At 33.0% G+C, this 19,992-nt stretch overlaps 3 protein-coding genes and 1 non-coding gene across 4 annotated transcripts; 2 read left to right on the top strand and 2 right to left on the bottom strand.

Moving 5' to 3' along the window:
* Positions 1-2,019: 2,019 nt before the first annotated feature.
* On the bottom strand, positions 2,020-2,091 carry TRNAP-AGG. The gene has a single exon. It is a non-coding gene; the product is annotated as a tRNA-Pro (tRNA).
* A 92-nt stretch (positions 2,092-2,183) lies between these two features.
* On the top strand, positions 2,184-5,166 carry LOC106772831 (pre-mRNA-splicing factor 38). Its single transcript, XM_014659439.2, has 5 exons — positions 2,184-2,690; positions 2,785-2,875; positions 2,981-3,110; positions 3,225-3,295; positions 4,436-5,166. Exons 1-5 carry the CDS (start codon positions 2,279-2,281, stop codon positions 4,884-4,886), a joined length of 1,155 nt encoding a protein of 384 aa, XP_014514925.1. The 5' UTR covers positions 2,184-2,278; the 3' UTR covers positions 4,887-5,166.
* Positions 5,167-10,760: 5,594 nt separating this feature from the next.
* On the top strand, positions 10,761-13,565 carry LOC106771242 (single-stranded DNA-binding protein, mitochondrial). The gene is made up of 6 exons (XM_014657190.2): positions 10,761-10,911; positions 11,185-11,384; positions 11,759-11,964; positions 12,042-12,142; positions 12,738-12,797; positions 13,227-13,565. Exons 1-6 carry the CDS (start codon positions 10,845-10,847, stop codon positions 13,241-13,243), a joined length of 651 nt encoding a protein of 216 aa, XP_014512676.1. The 5' UTR covers positions 10,761-10,844; the 3' UTR covers positions 13,244-13,565.
* Positions 13,566-15,083: 1,518 nt separating this feature from the next.
* Positions 15,084-18,259, bottom strand: LOC106772795 (probable protein phosphatase 2C 5). Its single transcript, XM_014659387.2, has 8 exons — positions 18,043-18,259; positions 17,258-17,511; positions 16,767-16,938; positions 16,469-16,686; positions 16,282-16,389; positions 16,049-16,174; positions 15,719-15,951; positions 15,084-15,596 (listed from the first exon to the last, which is right to left on the bottom strand). Exons 2-8 carry the CDS (start codon positions 17,465-17,467, stop codon positions 15,377-15,379), a joined length of 1,287 nt encoding a protein of 428 aa, XP_014514873.1. The 5' UTR covers positions 17,468-17,511; positions 18,043-18,259; the 3' UTR covers positions 15,084-15,376.
* Positions 18,260-19,992: the final 1,733 nt, after the last annotated feature.

The following is a 19,992-nucleotide window of genomic DNA, read 5'->3' as shown; positions in this document are numbered from 1 at the left end:
ACAAATGGAGTTAGTTATTAATTTAGGTTGTTTCAACCTGCACCTTGAATAATTTCATCTAGCATTTTTAATTTTTAAAAATTTTCTTACATTTTGTACGTCAAATTTCGAAATTAGATAGATCTTTTTATCTTATTAAATTTTGAAAATTTAATGCAGAATTTTTATTCTTTTAATAAATTTCAAAATTTGATTAAGAATCTAATTTTTTATTAAATTTCGAAATATGATGAAATTTTTTTTAAACACTTCATCAAATTTCGATAAAGAAAATAAAAATTCTTTTATTGAATTCTAAATTCTAATGAATGGTTAAAAATCTTTTATTAGATTTCAAAGTTTAATAAAAAAAATTATTTATCTAAATTTAAAATAAGTTTAATCATTTAGAACATTTCTATGTATGGTTTTCTCAATTAGATCTTATTTAGTCTTCGTCTTTAAGTTGGGTGGATCACATTAAAAAATATTACTCATGACAATGTGACATTATCAACTTTTACTAAAGTTTAATGTGTTGAGTTAGATTTATTTTGTTTAAATATTTAAAAAATTTGAATATAATCAAAAGGCTGTATTTGTTTTGTATACATATTTAAAAAAACATGAATATAATCAAAAGGCAACATTATTTTCAATTTTCTTTTTCTTTATTAATTTATTTTTAGAATCAGAGCTTAATATTTTTTAATTTTCTTTGTCTTATAATCAGACATTTCATTGAGAAGGTATTGTAGTCCTTACCAGTCCAGTGACCCTATGGTGGCATCCTCCACCCTCTCCATTGATGTCATCTGCTAGTCACCAACAACCACAAGCAAACCTCAAATCCGCGAAACAAAGGAATCCAAAACGGTAAAAAAAGAAAAAACAAATTAAAGAGACAATCAAGAAACCAAAAATACTTCCTTTCAAACTCAATTATAGGAATCAAATTCCAAGGCATAAAATTCCTGAGGTATTCAAATTCCAAAAACCCAAAAATTTCCATATCAGGAACACACTCCGCTACCGCGCCGGTACCTCTCGCAACACGTCGCTGCCGCCTTCGCCCGTCACCGCGACACTGTCTGCACTCCACCCATCGTGAGCTCTGAACCAAGAGACTTTCGCGATTCCTACTGCTACGAGAACGCCTTTGTCGCGCCTGGTTCAACGAACTCGAGCCCTTCCTCCCTACGACCACCGTGCCAGAACCCAAGGAAGAGATAGGAGATAACAGAGCCTATGAAAGGAAGCAAGGCCAAAAATGATTTGGTGAAGGAGAAGTTTCTGAACGAAAAGAAAGCAAGGAAAAGACGAAGGTGCTGCTTCTCATGTGAGATGAAGAACCTCAAGGTTGAGTTTTGTCCGAGAGAAAGAATGAACAAAGAAAGAGAAAAAACAAAACTGGGTTTAGCTAAGGAAGAAAGCACAAAATTGGAAATCAAGTTTTTTTTTTAAATATGTAAATAAAATAAATTCAACTCAACTTAACACAGTTTATGTCAGTAAAAATTATTAATGTCATCCTGCCACAGGCACATCATCTCTACATAAATAAAGATTTTTGAATTGTAGAGAACAATTTTAAAATTTATAAAATTGAAAATACAGGATTAAATAATTGAAAGTGTAAGATGAAACAACCGTTACTTTAGTTTGATATATTGAACTTTTTGTGGTCACATGACAAGGTAACGGTTGATGTTGATTAAATTTTAGGTATATTTTTTTAATGAATTAACAAATGTAATTTTCATCAACCATGCTAGGAGAGCAGTATTATGATGAAATCTTATTTATTAATTCATTATTAAAGTACACATATTTTTATTTATAATTACTTAAACCACGTGATAAGAACAGTTCTTCAAGTATAGAATTTTAATTTTAATTTATTTATTTGTAATAAAATATGTTGTTTTAATAACATTTTAATATTTAACAAATTCAATATTTTATAAATTAATAAGGCATTCGGAAATTATTAAAAAGAAAAAGCGAAAATTGATAACAACCTTTCACTTAAAAATGATAGGGGCATTCCGAGAATTGAACTCGGGACCTCTCGCACCCTAAGCGAGAATCATACCACTAGACCAAATGCCCTACGTTGATTATGACTTGGCGTTTTGAATACAAAATATATAAGACACTATCTTAAAATAGAAATTAATTATAAAAATATACTCCTCCGTGTTATCAACCTTATTTGGTCCTGGACCTGATCCTGAAAAGGGTTAGGGTTAGGGTTTATGCTATTGAATTCCAGGGACGGTGCATTTGAGCTTAATCGATGGCGAATCGCACGGATCCTGCAGCGAAGAGTATAAGAGGGACGAACCCTCAGAACCTGGTGGAGAAGATTCTCCGGTCGAAGATCTATCAGAACACGTACTGGAAGGAGCAATGTTTCGGGTTAACGGCGGAGACGTTGGTGGACAAGGCCATGGAGCTGGACCATCTCGGCGGAACTTACGGGGGAAACCGTAAACCTACGCCTTTCATGTGCCTCGTCATGAAGATGCTCCAGATTCAGCCAGAGAAAGAAATCGTCATCGAGTTCATCAAGAACGAAGATTACAAATACGTTAGGATACTCGGCGCGTTTTACTTGCGTCTCACTGGATCAGACATTGACGTCTACCGCTACCTCGAACCCTTGTACAATGACTATCGCAAACTCCGGCGAAAGTTATCTGATGGGCGTGGGTTTCATTTTAATTTTTGCTCGTTTTTCTCTGTTGACTTTATCAATGACTAGCTTCCTTGTGAAACTAATTTGTTACCCTTGTTCTGCAGAGTTTTCATTGACGCATGTGGATGAGGTCATCGATGAACTTCTCACAACAGATTATTCCTGTGATATTGCTTTGCCTCGCGTCAAGAAAAGGTATCATCTGGGTTTTTCTTTCTCAGAACGTTTCTACACTTTATTTACTATTAAGCTTTTTTTGCGGTGTTAAGATGTTTAGTTCTGGTCTTCTGTTTGCTACAGATGGACTCTTGAATCTTTGAATTCATTGGAACCTAGACGAAGTGCACTTGAAGAAGATTTTGAGGAGGAAGAAGAGAAAGAGGATAATGAGCAGCCTGTTGACGAGATTGAAGATAGAGCCTATGAGAAGGTACTTTCCTTACTTTTTTCTCAATCATGAGATATATTCTTACTCTTAATTTTTTAATATTAAATAAATGTAAGTAGTTACTATGTTTTGATATAATTATCGAATGATTTGTAGGATTATTATCGTGGGCGAAGCCCAACAAGGGAAAGAGATAGGGACAGAAGGCGTGATAGTCATAGATACAGGTACTGTTATGTCTTTCCAACTTTATTGCGTTGATTAATGTAGATGTTTGTCTTGTCAAGGAAAAGTTTTTCTGGTACCTTCAATATGCATTTTGTTTTTTCATCAACTTCTTCGGTAGTGTTGAGCGTATCTGGGCTGCTGCATCTAAAGACTCGAATCAATTAATTTTTTCTTAAATACGTGACTCTAGGAAATCCATGAACTTTTTTTACATCGAAGGAATACATTATGCTGGAAGCTGTTTTTGATTTGTGCAAGGTTACACTTCTATTTCCACTCTGGCATTCAGAGCTATCTGTGGTGCACAACTGCTTCCTAAAGTAAGATTCAATGATCCTGCCAGGTTTCTCTGCATTGGCAGTGTGCAGTGAGAAGTATGATGGGTCAAACAGTCATATTACATGGGTTGATGATTCTCCACACATATTAGCCATTGAGGAGTTTAGTATACTCTTAAATGTTTATTGAATCACCTTTTCATTTTTAACTGGAAAAATGTTAATAGTTCTTTTTATTGTCAAATTTGTTATTACAGCTACTCGTTTCCACACCTTTGATATGTTGTCCCCATATGCTTTCCCTTTTTTCTAAATTACTATTAAATATCATTAAGAGATACCTTTAGAGATAACATCAGCTGAAGCTCTATCGTTGCTCCATCTACCTTTGAGCTTCATGAAAATGTCACGCGTTAGTCTGTCTTTGTGTTCAGCATGTTTGGTATCCCAATCCCATCCATCCATATAGGAATGAACTATTTGAAACTGAATTGCGTGCAAGTTTTTGTTGTGGAAGCATTATGTTATAAGGTGATAATTTTACCATGTCATTTTAAGAACCAATGACGTGCCCATTCTTTTGAGTGGTGGTGGTTTAATTGCTGCTCGTAGTTGAAGCACAGGTTACTAGACATTTTGGTTTATTCACGGTCTTAGTTTCTTAATGCTGTCACGTGCCTTCCAATTTTACACAGATCATTAAAGTGCATTATGTTGGTTTCTGATATCGGTTGCCTCTTTCTGTTCTTGTAACGAAGTACTGAATTTTCAATAAGTATAAACTGGACGTGTTTTGTCATTTTGTGATTCTTGGCTCATCAAAAGATCACGTTTTGATTGGTTTTGGATGTTATTTCATAGGGACCGTGACTATGACAGAGATTATGAACGAGAGCATGACCGGGAGCGGGGACGCGGCAGGGATAGAGACAGGGACAGAGATAGGGAGAGAGACAGGGATCGATATCGTCTAAGGGATGAAAAAGATTATGGTCGTGAGAGAGAAGGTAGGGAGCGGGAGAGGAGAGAGAGGGATCGTGACCGTGGAAGGCGAAGGAGCCACTCAAGGAGTCGAAGTAGGAGTAGGGATCGCAAGGAACATGATGGTGGTGAGTACAGAAAGAGACATGCTAGAAGTAGTGTAAGCCCAAGAAGACACGGAGATGGACTTGAGGATGGTGAGCCAAAGAAGAAGAAGGAGAAGAAAGAAAAGAAAGAAAAGAAGGATGATGGAACGGATCACCCAGATCCTGAGATTGCAGAAGCAAACAAGCTCCGAGCAGCCCTGGGTTTGAAACCGCTGAAGGTCTGATCTGGGCAGTGTGATATATATATATTTGGTCTGTGGGTTTGTTGTAAGCACTGAAGATCCAAAAGGAAAAGGTGGTAAATGCCATGTTACCAGGTGGCTAGATGCTGCTTGCTTTCTGTGTATATCCCTGAGTGGCGGTTATCAAGTCAAAAGGACAAATTTGCTATGTACGTGTGCTTCTTTTGCTGCGCCAGCTCGAACTTATACATGTCCATAGTCTTATTTTTATTGTTTTTATTTTAATGAGACCATATCCAGAGCCTCCGGTATGAAATTTTCACTACAGAAGCTTTTAGCAGCCTTGTCTCAATCATATTTATGGGTTGAATATCGCTAGCATTCATTTGAGGATTTTGGGGGAAATTTTAAATTTCGGGTGATTTATAAGAAAACATGACATAAAGAATTTTATTTACCCATTCGAATTGCAATGGAAAAATTTCTATTTTAATTCTAACTACCTACCTAAGTTGTTACGGGCATGGCTTGAGTGTAATTCTTTGACAAAATGGCATGGCTCGTTATTGACGAAGTGAAAAATGTAATGTTTCTTTTGCGCTAACGAGTGGAGAACCGATTACCAGGTACAAAAGAATACATTCTAATGGCAAAAATACGAAAATTTGTTAAGATATTGACGAAGAAAAGGAAAAATAATACACGAAATATCTCTAAAGATTAGTTGAAAGGAAAAACAGAAAAGAGAGAAAAGCAATCCAAACCACGGGGATCAGTGATGGCTTTGTGCCCTTGTCCAGGAACTATTATACATCTCTTTGTAACCTGGCGAACTCAACGGCCTGCATCTCCCTCCCATCAGAATCCTCTTCTTGCATAGTTCTCTATCTTCATTTTCATCATCATCGGCTTCTTGTTCAAACTGCTTTGTCGCTTTCTTTTTAACCTGAAACTTTGTCACCTTGAGCTTGAGGCGAAAGAGCAGTATTTTGGAGGGAATCCTAAACAAGTGGCGTAAGCTTAGTTTCCTCCTCACTTGCCCGAACCTGATAACATCATTCTTATCACCATTCTCATTACTACTAAACCCAGCCCTAGTAAAAATTTTCCATCCTTTCTTCTTATATAGAAAACTCAACAAAGGAAGCTTCATTTTCACATCTTCCCTATCCTCCAGTGCAAGAAGTTGAGAAAATGGAACTTTAACTGCTTCGTCACCAAAAAGCTCTTTTTTCTTCACTTTGCAAGCATGCTTGCCAGGTGGTCCCTTGTTTGCAACTGATTTTCTTGAGAACCGACTTCCACACATAAACCTTATACCCCTGTTATCGCTGCCATCAGCACTAGCATTGGCTTTGTCCTTGACAAGAGAGTGAAACTTTCTCTGCATTTTTGTGACCTGGAACGAGTGAAGTAGGAGATAGCAGTTACAGGTTGAACCAACCTACAAGAAACATTTTGAGCGTAATATGGGGTTAGTGGGTACCAATATTTAACAGGAACTTGGGAGCGGGAAAGTTCGTGCAGTGGCCACTCTTTAACCATGCCAGGCTACTTTTTTTCAAAACACATGTAATTATTTTCTCCCCTCAAATACCTGGGCTTTCTATCTCTACTTTCAATATGTTATTCTGACAATTCTTTCTGTTCAAAATAATCTTAGATGGCCATAATATATTGCATGTGAATGCCTATATTAAGGAACATAAATAATAGAAATTTTGTGGAAATAGTAAGTTTATAAATATTTTGTGAAAAGAACACCTATTTACTTTAATAAAATAATTTGAAAAAGAAATACTCGGCATAAATTTCAATTCAATTTATTTATTTAATCACCATCCCTAAAATTCTATAATACACATACCATTTTATTTCCGTATAGTTTCTATATATACTATTTTTATTTTCTTTTAGTTTCTACCAGGTTAGTTTATATAGACCAAGACCGGATCTAATGGAACAGTTAATGAATGTTGATTGAAGTTAAGCAAAATGACAGATTTTAATTGAGAGAATTCTTTAACTATTAACATTGTAACTACCGGGCCTATAAAATAAGGTTAAACATTTGTCTTAACAATCTTACGGTTAGTGAGTTAATTTGTGGGTAAAAAGGTATTTAAAATTATGTGACATCGTAAAAGCATAAAAAAATTAAGATAAATGAAGTTTATTATAGATGTTTTAAGAGAGGTTATAATACATGATTTTTAAGTATAATAATTTAAGCTTCTTTTTTTTTTTTTTTTAAGTTATGTGAAGGAGTTTCTTTTTGCATCCACTTGTTTTCTTCTTACACCCCAACTTTAGTTGCCATTCTTATTTTATAGTACAATAAATCCTATATTAAATAATTTAATAGATATTATTTTGAAATCTAATCCACAAACAAATAAAGATTTCAAATTTGATGAACACACATAACTAAATTTTTAAATCGGATAAACATTAGATTTCAAAATTTTATAAACATGATCAGATTTTTTTTGAAATCCAATACACACAAATACAATTAGATTTCAAAATTTAATAATACTCAAATCATAATTTAATGTATACGTAATCGGATTTCAAAATTCTGGACACTTACTCATTAGATTTCGCACTATATTGGATTTTTATATCTGATGCACATCCACGAATTTTACATGTAATTAGATTTCATAATTCAGTTCACACTTCTCACACATCATAAAATTCAGATTTCAAAATCTAGTCATTCAATTGAAGTTCAGAATCTCGTTCACCTCATCCTCCTTAGCTTCATACCGAGATACTCCGTTGCTCCTTCCTCCATGTGTGCACTTGCAGGATCCACTGCGTCGTCCCTAAACCCCTTCTCGTATTGCTATATATAGCACACAATCAACCCTCATTTGGAAGAACGTGGCGTGAAGCTGCCTCTAGATACTAATTGAGGGCGCCAAGTTAACTTACATCTAAAAAATGTTTCTTTTTACTTACTAGGAGTTGTAGGTTGATTCTCTCTAAAGTTTAAATTTGAGTTCAAAAGTTTTCTTTTTCTTCCATAATTGCTCTCAATTTGCCTTTCTTTTTTTTATTATTGCAAAGTTTATCTTGACATCTTGGGGTTCCCCTTTACAACTCGCTTAAGTTGTTATATTTATGGCATTTATCCACATTCACAACTTTATCTAAACATATCAATATGGTCTTTCTCACATGGTTTAACTTTGACCTATATATGTCAAGGCTAGAAAAATTCATATGGCCAAAAAGCTCCTATTAAAAAAGTCCACAAGACTAAAATATCCATAAAAGTCATGTGAGTGAGAACTAGTCGATGAACCTTCTTTTTAGAAAAAGTATTCATTTTGAGTACAAGAAAAAGGGTGTTGCTCCCTCCACCACCACCCCTTGCTCCTTCCACATCCTCATTCCTGTTTTACCCCTCCCTCCACCTTCCTATTCTAGTTTTACCCTTCAGTACAATTTTATTTTTAGGGTTAATATTTTTTAACTTCTATCCACCCCAATCGCCTACATGAATGCGATGGTCTAGTTTATGCTTAACCAACAAGCATTTGTTATTGATAGTTATGTTGTTTCTTTCTCTTTTCGATCTCATCACCCAAACAACACAACCATTTTAATGGTGGACCCATGTTTCTATGTTTCATTTTCTTTTGTCTCTCTCTGTTTTTTATGCTTCTTTCCATTGTTATATCTTTTGCACTTTCTTATTGTCTTACTCACACCAACGTACGAAGAGTTAAGCAATCTCACATAAAAAAAATGTCGATACATGAGGAAGAAATATATGTCACAATGTGTCAGAAAAAAATTGTGGAGGATAATTAATTTTATAAAAAGGTTGAAACGTTTATATATAATCATTTAAATAAAAAATTAAAATATTGAAATTTTAAAACTTTAAGAGAGGAATTTGATCATTTAAATTTAGAAAATTTTAAATTGTAATTAAATAGTAAGAATTTTGAACTTCTGAAATTTTTTTAATTAATTCATGTATACATTTTTCATTTCCCTTATCGCAATTGAGATACAATTACTTTAACACATTTTACTAATAATAATGAATATTTCTCTCACGTTAACAATCATTTGTGGTTAATTTCCAGATTATTTTTGCAATAATTTGTTTTATCAACATTAATGACATATGTTTCCATTGATGTCATTTAGAATTTTTTATCAATGTCAATAAAATTATTTTTTTTATAATCTTAGTCATAAAATATTCATTATTGTTTGAAACCGTTGCACCGCTGAATGACCACTGCAAACACTCCGCACCACTGTACCACGAAAAGCCACACCACCGCACCACTGTACCACGGATATGGATATAGGAATATGGAGAAGAACCAAATGGATATGAAGAAGAGAAGTAAGAGTTGAGAGATGAGAAGAAACAGATCTGGTGAGAGTTGGAGGGGGTGAGAATCTGGAAAGAGAGAAAATGAGACTTGGAAGAGTGGGGGTGGGGCTGCGCGAGTGAAAATGGGTGAGTAAAAATAGGTAGGAATTCAAGGTTTCATAATAAAGTAAATAAAAAAGGTTAAAAGTAAAAAAAAAAAAACTACTTCTATAATTAAATTTTTTTTGTAAAGGGTTGGAGAGGTAGAGGGAACAACACCCCAAGAAAAAAATATAATTAACTCATGATTTGTTGTAAATCTAAATGATTTTAATTTGTCAAATAACTATATACAAACAATGTAATCATACTAAAATAAACTTTGTAAAAAATTCAATAAACTTGGTTGCTAACTTATTTTTCTTGATGGACTAAACATGTTTTTAAAATATATAAGATAGTTATTTAATTTTGATGTGAAAAAAATAATCTAAATATGAATCAAAACTAAATAAAACATCTTAATTTGATAGTTTAAAATAACGAATTTATGAATAATAAGTTTATGAATTTTATTTTATATATATATATATATATATATATATATATATATAATATGTTTAGTAATCTTAAAAGAAATTTAGTGTGAATTTTATTAGAGTTAATATCATATTTTTATATTTTGGTCAGACTCTGTGTCACAATGTATTATGCACTACTTTATTAAATGTTATAAGTTTTATTCTTTAAAAAATTGATAAAATCAATAATAGATTGATGGAAACTAATTCTCCATCATATATTATTAAGTATACTGAACTATATATTATATATTTTATTTAATAACATAATAATAAGTATGAAAGTTAAAATATGAGAAGTCTTAAATGGAATTTGAAATCTCATGTGATGCCTCGAATGGTGAGAGAGAGGTAACTAAGTAATGTAATATGAAAAACACAACCAGAAGACGAAGTCTAATTAATTGTGAGGGTGGGATATAATTTAGTATGTGACACCAAAAACTTACCGGATTTATAAATACAATTAGCATTTCGATGTTACACACCAAACTATAAAATTTACACTTTCACAATTAACTGAATTTTATTTTCCCTAAATTTTACCTTTCAACTTTTTTTTCTCAAATTAATTTTAAATTTTGGTTAAGTAGTGTTAACTGGACTATATGATATGGTAAATGTAAGATGTTTCCTTAAAAAATATTTTTACCTATTTCACTACTTGGAGAGCAAAATATTACTTGATTTCAATAGGTGAAAAGCTTTGTTAAAATAGTAAATCACAAAAAAAAAGAAGTGTCCACCTACCAATGCTAGTGAGAACTACAACAATGACAAGCGAGAGAAGGACGACAATGGAAGCAAAAGAAGTTCGGAACAGAAATAAGAGAAGATTTATTTATATTAAATTATTTAATATATTATCGGAGGGGCAAAATGGGAAGGAAGGAAAACTTGGCGGTGCAGAAAGAAATACGTGAGGTGCAGGAAGAAGACGCTAATGTGAAACCTAATATGTCGGACAGGCCCATATTTAGTGAGCCCAATAGTATAAACCCACAACGTGCTTTACAGTAAGGAGTAATTGGTTAAACCCTTGCAGTGGTTCAGCTTGGAAGGTTGTTGCCGGAAATGAATTCAGTGGCGGTGAGACTTGCGAAGCATCTCCGAGTCTCTACTCTGACCTCATCTTCCCTCAGTGCGTTTCTTTCTTTCAGTTTTCTTCGTAATCTATAACATAAATAAATGTGGTTCTGCTCTATTTGTATGTGTTTGGTCCAATCGTCTATGGTAGCGCCTCGTTCATGAAATATGTATGCGCTGGCTATATTCTTTTGTTCAAAGGAGAATTTCGTCGAACACGTGCTGGCTAAGATTATATTTCATTTTCGTTGACATAAGAACATAGTACATGCGTGTACATAGCAAGATGTGTGATGCTTAGCTGTAGCTTTGTTGGTGAATAAATCAGGTAGTGTGTCGAGAAGCGGAACGTTATGGTACTCGACTTCTCCATCTGGAGGTGAAGATGATCAGCCTTCACATGTTAATGGTGAACTGAAGAACGAAGAACTAGATGAAGAGTTTGAGGATCTTCTTGGTGAAAGGCCTGAACTAGAACTGCAAGGTGTGGATCCCAAAAGGGGTTGGGGGTTTCGGGGTGTGCACAAGGTACTAGATGTTGTTAATTGATGGATTATTATTGTTCACATCTCTAGGTTGGAATTTTGATTTGTGAACTCAACTTGTGACTGAGCAAATGTTTTTGCAATACAAGGATTTAAGAGGGTTGTAGTTTTTACTTATTTATTTATTATCATAACTAGTAGTCTTACAAGTTTGTATGGATTGAATTTATTCTAGACAATGGTCATACTGGCCAATAGAAAGACATCACTACAATGCTTGAAACTTTAGTTAGAAGAAAGTTTAGAGAACAAGATTTACGTTTTCTGATGATCTTAAGCTTAAAATGACAATTTATGTAATGTTTGCATGTTGCACCGGACAAATAATTTGACCAACGTGGTAGTGATTTTAAGCAGGCAATTATTTGTGGCAAAGTTGGCCAGGCCCCTGTACAGAAGATATTGAGGAATGGTAAAAATGTAACCATCTTTACGGTTGGGACAGGGGGCATGTTTGATCAGAGAATTGGAGCAAAGGATTTGCCAAAGCCTGCTCAATGGCATCGGGTTGCTGTGCATAATGATATGCTCGGGGCCTATGCAGTACAGAAACTCTTTAAAAAGTAAGTGTTTTGTATGAAAGAATATTTTATTTTAATTGTGTAAATGTTCCAAACTCATTCTTGAAGTTTTAATGCAGCTCTTCAGTCTATGTTGAAGGTGACATTGAGACTAGAGTTTATAATGATAGCATCAATGGTGATGTTAAAAGCATTCCAGAGATATGTATTCGCCGTGATGGTATGGCGACTTACATGCTTTTTTTTCTCATAGGTTGTCTGAAAGACAAACATACATTAAGTTCTTTCTTGTGGATATTGGACATTATATAGGTTTCTTTTATGTTACTTTAATGCGTCCTATTAGGTTAGAAACGTTGGCAACATTTATTTGTGCATTAACTTGCTTCTGCCTTCACATGGAATGTTAAATTTAAAAGTCAAGGGGGTTTTTGGTCCTGGGGTAAAGGTGGCTACTATCTTAAAGTTAAGCTGAAACCAATTTGGACGGCTCCTTGTCATCAATGTTAACCTAATCATTGTAGAACCATTGTTCCCTTATCTTCAACCTTAAGCTTATTTAATTTGTTGACAACATGCTTTGTTGCAATTTTCTGCAATAGAACTTCTGTTTTGAGAGCCCAAGTATGTTTTCTTTGCATGGAAAGGAAGATTTTATCTTTGTTTAAAAGGAGACAGCGAGCAGTGCATTATCTTTTTACTTTTAGGGTTGTAGAGTCCTAAACTCACTGAAATTGATTTTATTGTTTTTACTTTTCAATTAATTATTCAAACTTCTTGCTGGCATATTGTCACTTCCTATGTTATCTCTTTAGGGAGACTTCGCCTCATCAAGAGTGGAGAAAGCATTGACAAAACTTCCTTGGATGAATTGCGTAAGTTCTTTTAACTATAGTTGCAAATAATGACATGTTGGAAATAGTAGTGTCTACACAATTGGTAACCATTTTCAGAAGTTAATTACGTGGGTTATGACTTGGGTAAATGAGTTGAGCTGTTAGTCAACTATTCGAGTTCAACTTGTAGAATGCTCAATGACGTGGGTTAATACTAAATTGTTTGAAGTTGTAAAATAATTTAAGAAAAAAATCATTAAAAAGAATCAGTTCTAAATAATCCTTGCGAGGCAATTTCGAACTTTATTTCAATCTAGAATAACCATTTTTCTTTTTCACAAGCCAAACTTGAACTTCAAATAACTAGGCTTGACTTGGTTTGTTTACATGACGTTGCTTTTAACTTTAAGATCGAAGTGTGTTTATTGACTGATGTTTATACCTGACAATAATAAATATATGTGGCAGGTGAAGGGTTGTTTTAGAGGAAATCTGACCATCTGGCGGAAGCATCTACTTCTGTAAGAATCTTAGCCTTCTGAAGCACCATTTCTAATGAATAATGAATGCTTTGGTTGGATTTAATTTTTTCCAATATATTCTTTAGCATTCTGAATTTTCCCATGGTTATTTATGGAAGAGGCGTAGAAAAACTTATTTGTTGTGGTCTCTATTTGTAGTTTGGGTATGAATATTACTAATTCCCTAAAAATTTGGAAATATATATATCTAGTTTGCTCATGTTTGAAATGACAGCCTATCACTTGCAATCATTTCCAGAATATTACGGGTGAGAAAAAAATTGTTCAAATTTCGCCATTGGTATCTTAGAAATCTACTACGTTATTTCTTGAGTCGTATCTTCATCTTCCTGAGAAATGTATATGGAAAATGGCATTCACCAAGATTGAATTACAAAAGATGTAATAAAATGGGATTGGAATTGAACATGTATTTCTATTAATAAAACTACTTCAAATATTCCTAGAATATTGCTAAACCCTGGAATTTTCATTTTCGTATTACCATAATTTTTCAGCAAAGCAATATAAGTGGATATACTTTCTTTTTATTTAAATGCATTACAAGACAGGTGGTCAAATCAAAATTCTAGTAAGATGAGAATAAGATTATGACTAGTATTTCTTGCTATGGACTACGCATCCATTAAACTCAGAAGGCCAAAACAATGCATGACTAAAAATTTAATAACTTTAATTATCTTGTACATAATTGCTATTAAGAAATCATGATGTTTTCATTGTGCTATATGATAGGATTCCGCTTCTAGATAAAGAGATGAGGCAACCAGAGAGTCCACATATCGTTTGTTTAACTTTTAAATCAGATTCCTTAAAAAAGAAAATACATCAACAATTTGTTTGTATTTAATCTGTGCTAAGTTTTCTATTAACCAAATTGACGGTGCCAGTCCTGAAGTGTGGGAAGGTATCAAACTCAGAACCAATGTATTTCGTGAAACTGTCATAGCAAATACTAAAATGCAGGAGACAGGTTTGTCTATTACATGGTTGTAACTAGAGAATCCAAATCCAGCCCTACTATTTTGTCCACTATTATATTAGACGAGTTATTTATGGACTATAATTTATTTCTTTCCAATATACTTTATTTCATTGGTTAATGGTAGAAGGGTGTTAGTTCAGTACTTATCATAACGAGATTCCATTAAAATTGAATTTTACGTAATTCTATAATTTTAATAAATTTCATTTGATAGCAAAGTATATCATTAAAGAACGGACCATCTCTAATGAAAGTCATAATGTCTTATTTTAATTTGATTGTGTTCCCCTTATCATATCGTTTTTAAGATTTTCTAGTAAACAATGTAACAGTGTTAATGTTTACAGTTTTTGGGATAATGAAAAATGTTAATACAATTAATAAATTTGACATAACTATTATTAAAATATTAAAATATTAAATTTGATATAACTATTTAAATTTGATATGATAAGTAAAATTGTAATAAACTACATATTAAAATATTTTAAATTTTTCACAGCAATTGTTCATTATAGGTAGTTTCTTGTAGATAATGGAAAGTATAAAATTATTTAATAAAAATAAAATACGAAGGTTAAGAAAAAGTAAAAAAAAAACGTGTAAAAAAGACAGTTACAATAATCAATCTTATTCCTAATTGATATATAATACAATATTTATTTTTTATTTTTAAGTTTCAAGGTCTTATGTAATATTTGAGTTTTAAATTTAAGATTTTTATGGAGGGTTTAAGAGTTGTTTTAAACCTTTTTATGACAAAAGTTGAGCATCATGTTGTCTAACAGTCACCCACGATGAAGTAGCAAATAGCTGTAGACAACTCCACAAGGAGGTAACCATGAAATTGTCATTTAATTTTACATGCCGTTAGTATCAAACTATCAGAAGTTATCTACTAGCCATCGTTGTTTGTTCTGTCAGTCAGTCCAACAGCAGAGCACATACACCAAAAACAAACTTGCAACAACCTCCAATAGACCTCATTCTTACACACCTTTTTTTGACAATCACCACCCAAATAAGCAAGCATGCTCACACTGCCAGCGAAAAATTATACTAATATTTACTATGTTTACTAGAATACTGTACTATGCTGTTTCGGAGGGCCTGCTAGACCTTTTTCCTTCCATGGCATCTTTCTTCTTCTGACAGTTTGTGCAGAGGAACGGACCTTCCCATGGCTTAGATACTGGAGAAAAAAAGGATCCAGTGTTCATTGATAAACCATCTCCAGAGGGTTGATCAGCTTGGCAAACCGCACAGCGGAACATTCCAGAATTCGTACTAGATGGAAAATCCTTACCCAATCTGCACTTTAAGAAAACAGACTTTAAGTGCCACAGATACATGTATTGAGAAAAGAAACAATTTTGTTTAAACTTGAAACGGCAGCATGCAAATATAAGTTTAGTATTCACAGTACGAATTACCTTTCTGTAAGCATAGCAGAACCCTCTTCAAATAATTCCTCCACAACACCTACAGCAGAAAGCTTATTGGTACTTTTGCTTGTAGAGTTTTGAGATTTCTTTCCAAATATAAGGGAAGTTAGCATATTATGTTTCTTTGTTGGAATGGTCGGTAATACAGGATGATCTGACGGAATAATATCTACAACAAGGCAAGTTGTATCATCCTTCAGTCCCCTTGACCTTAGAGCTTCCTGTAAAAAATAGTTAAAACAAGAACACAAAGCATTGAGTAGAAAATATAATAGCCGTTCCTGAAATCATAGTAAGATTCCCTAAATTAATCATCACCTTGACCACCATCTTTGCAGCCAGCTCAGCAGGTAGACCCCGGCATGACTTGGCTGCCATTTCAGAAGATAAAGCATCCCAAATGCCATCAGAAGCTATAATAAGTCTTCCACCAGCTTTTGAAAGCTGGCAAACCAATAAGAGAATATCGTTAGAATTGAAACTTAGAACTAAATCCACATAAAAGTGACCGTCCATTAATAAACTAAGACTATAAAATCAAACAAGCTAACCTTCACTTGCTTAACGTGTGGTATTGGCACAATAAATTCACCGACATCTGTGTCACCAATTGATCTAGAAAGGCACAATCCACCAGGCCAGCAGCGAAGAGGCCCTACCTATAAATTATATCAAGGAACCAAAACGAGCTAGTTAAAAATTCACTGATTGGAAAGGAATATGAAGGTTAAAATATACCTCATTGCCTCCAAAAACGTTCAGTCTTCCTACTTCACCACCACTGGCAGTAATGCGTTCCCTCTCTTCTTCATTTTCTTCCAGTCTGTGATCAACTGTCAAGAGAGAGACGACACCTCCCTGTGTATCTAATATGCATCGGGAATCCCCGACAGATGCAACAGTAACAGTCCATCCATCAATCAGAACAAATGTAGCTGTTGTTCCAGAAGTTTCCCCTGAAGGTGAAATTAAAAGGTTGGGAAAAGTGGGTTTCGTGAACTTCAACTAGGATGCAAAGAAAATTCTGAAAATGTACCTTTCTTCTGAAACTCTATGTCAGTTTTCACAAAAGCAACAACTAGAGCACGAGGCAGAGCTTGAAGCCACTCATCCCTACTGATATCTTGCGGTATTGCACTCAAAACATTACTTAGTATGTTTTCCTTCGCAAAGATAGCAGCAGATATACCATTATGCCCATCAAAGATCTGCCAATCAAGAATTCCTTATGGATATCATAACCATTGTGGGAATAAATTGACGCTCCACTTGATCACTGAGAAAAATATAGGAGAAGAAAGAAAATATACACTTCAATTCTCATTTATTTACTAAACCTGAGAAACAAACATGTCTCCAGTGTGCATAACCGTATCACTGATTACCAATTCAGGCTTATGTTAGGCTAAATTCTCATCTCTATCATTATTCAGATATCTATCCAGAACATTTCACCAAAAGCAAAAAGGACGCTAATCATGTTAAGTAAATACAACTGAAAATGTAAACAAAGAAAATGAATAATACCGCAAAGACAGAAAAAAGTGTTGATGAATCCCCAGGAACTCTCTGGCAATCCGTCTTGATTAGAAAGTAATCTTCTCCTTTCTTTGCCAAGCCAGCTTGCCCATACTTCACAAAAGGCTTTTCAATTTTTCCATTTCGTAGCTCCCGGCCAATCAAGGTTGCCAGTGGGACAGGTGGCTGCTTCATATTAGATAATTCAGTCCTACTCATCTTAGTTCAAAATTAAACATTTCTGGAACCCCGGTGAAGAAATCCTAACCATCCACACAAATTTCGAAAACAAAAAATAAAAGACATAATAAGATTCATGATCAACAATGAAAAGAAATCCAAAAGACTCAATTATCCCAAGCAGATCTACATGCTTTTAGGATGTCAATAATATTATTTACCAACACAATTCACACACACAAAGAGGCAGCGATAGAGACCACACTATAATATGACACTCCTTATTTTCAAAGTAAGATCCATCTAATATTTTAAGTTCAACTTCCCCTACTCAGTAAACACAAGGAGCAAAGAATCTGGAAGTCTAGAACAGATCCTAGATAAATTGCATTTTAATATAAAACACCAAAAAGAACTTACTTTCGAAAACCAAATAAACCCATAAAATTAAAAAAAGTAGGAACCGAATTCCAGAACACAGAAAAATTTAAAATTGAACAATTATCTCATAAATAATGAGCTATTTTAGAATATGCATAGCCACCTAACTAGGATGGTGCCTTTGAAACGAAAATAAAGTGAAATAGTGGATGTGTGGGAAAAGCAACACTCACAGTAGAAAAATGGAGATGAAGGATTCGGCATTTGGAGGAAAATATGATAAACCCTAATAGGTGTGAGTGTGGATGAAGGCTCCCCGGGCTCAGGGAGTGAGAAGGAGGAGAAAAGGAGAGATCTTGCTCTGTTATTTGATTGGTAGAGAAACCTTTCTAGACAGAGGAAACGCGTAGAGAGAACCAAATCACGTTTTCTCCTCAATTTTTTGTTAGTTCATAACATAAAACGCAACGCCCTATCCTTAAAATTACATCACTACCCCTTTGTCTCAGAATAATTTTGTAACAGCATACAACAAAAACTAATGAGAAGGATATTTGTGTAAATAACATTTTATCTATATTTCTATTGTAATTATTTTTAAAAAGGGTTAGTTTTCCAATGTCCCTATCTTGATTTTTGGTAGCAAAGATTTGTCTAACCAAATTATGTTTCCTTGTCACTGTCATTGCGAAAAAACGTCAACCTCTGCCCTTTAATCTCCTTGTTTCATCCAATTTTTAATTAAGAAAATAAATCATTGTCAGATCATTAAATTATTGTATAAACAATAATATTTAGATAATATTTTTTTAAATATTTAAACATTTAAATGTTATTAAGTGATTAGTTTAAAATTATTTCATAATTAATAATAATAATATATATGATTATGAACCAAAATGTTCAAATGTTATAAAATGTTATCAGATTATATTACCATTTGAAATTTTTTTATTCTTTCTACTTTTTTATATTAAGATTTATATTAAAAAAATTATAATATTATTAATATGGTTGTATTTTTAATGTTTAATAGAGAATAACGTAAATAAAAATTCAGCAGAGAAAATTTCTTTGTGCTACTTTTTAATATATATTTTTTTGTTTTTCTTTTGTAAGAAGATTTTTGTAACATATAAATTGATAATTGATATTTTCTAAAAAATTTAACAAAATTACGCGTGTGATAGGTCGCTGTCTGGTTTTGAGGCAATAATATAAGAAAAGGCTCAAATTTAGAAAAGTTAAATCATAAAATATAAAAAGTATCAGTGACAAGTTTTTTTATTTTCTAAAAAAAAAAAAAAAACCAACACGTCTCTTTGGTGATGGATGAGAGTATTTATCTTAAAATAAAAAGTTTTCTAGCATTTATGGAGTTATATTATTATAAAATCCAAATTCAATATTTTCCAGTCATTTATACTTTTTCAAGTTTTTTATTTACAGCAACAAAACCAAATAACAAATGGGAGAGTGAAGAAAAATGTAAATTCAAGTATTAAGATTAACCCGATTCTACTATTTATATCTTTAAATAACAGTGTATTTTAATATTATTGCAACTTTACTTAATTATTTGAGTCTATATTTATAGTAAATGATACTCATGTTATTAAGAAAACATAATATAATTTAATTAATTGGAAAGAATTTTATTTTTCTAATTTTCTGAGCTGTACTTGAATTGGCATGCTTAGTGTGTGTTTGCTGGCATGAGTGCACTCAAAAAGAAAGATTTATAAAACCAAAAGTCAAAACGTTGGTGACAACATTATCGTAATTTACTTTCCTATTTCCAAGTATGTTTTTGCTATCATTGTCTCAACAAATTTAGGTGATTATTAAGGGGTCCGTTCACAAGGTTTTTGAATAAAGTATGCTACATATTATAATCTTCAATTTCATTAGTAAAAGTAATTTGGACAAATGTCAGTTCTCAATCTCTTTATTCACCCGCTTTGGTTTTTAATAATTTACAATATTTTTTTAACAATATTTTAACACTGTTTAAGTATTATTATATGAGTGATATGTTTATGATTATTATTATTGATTATGAAGTACTTTTGAACCAATCATAAAATGACACATGTTAAAATATTATTAAAAGAAATGTTATCGAAATATCATTATTCAAAATTTAATATCCAAGAAACATTGATTTTTTTTTTCCTTTTACA

This window comes from Vigna radiata, chromosome 8 (genome assembly GCF_000741045.1).
Source record: "Vigna radiata var. radiata cultivar VC1973A chromosome 8, Vradiata_ver6, whole genome shotgun sequence".
Classification (NCBI taxonomy): Eukaryota; Viridiplantae; Streptophyta; class Magnoliopsida; order Fabales; family Fabaceae; genus Vigna; species Vigna radiata.
Note: the sequence above shows the minus strand (reverse complement) of the source record. Positions and strands in the feature narration are given on the sequence as shown.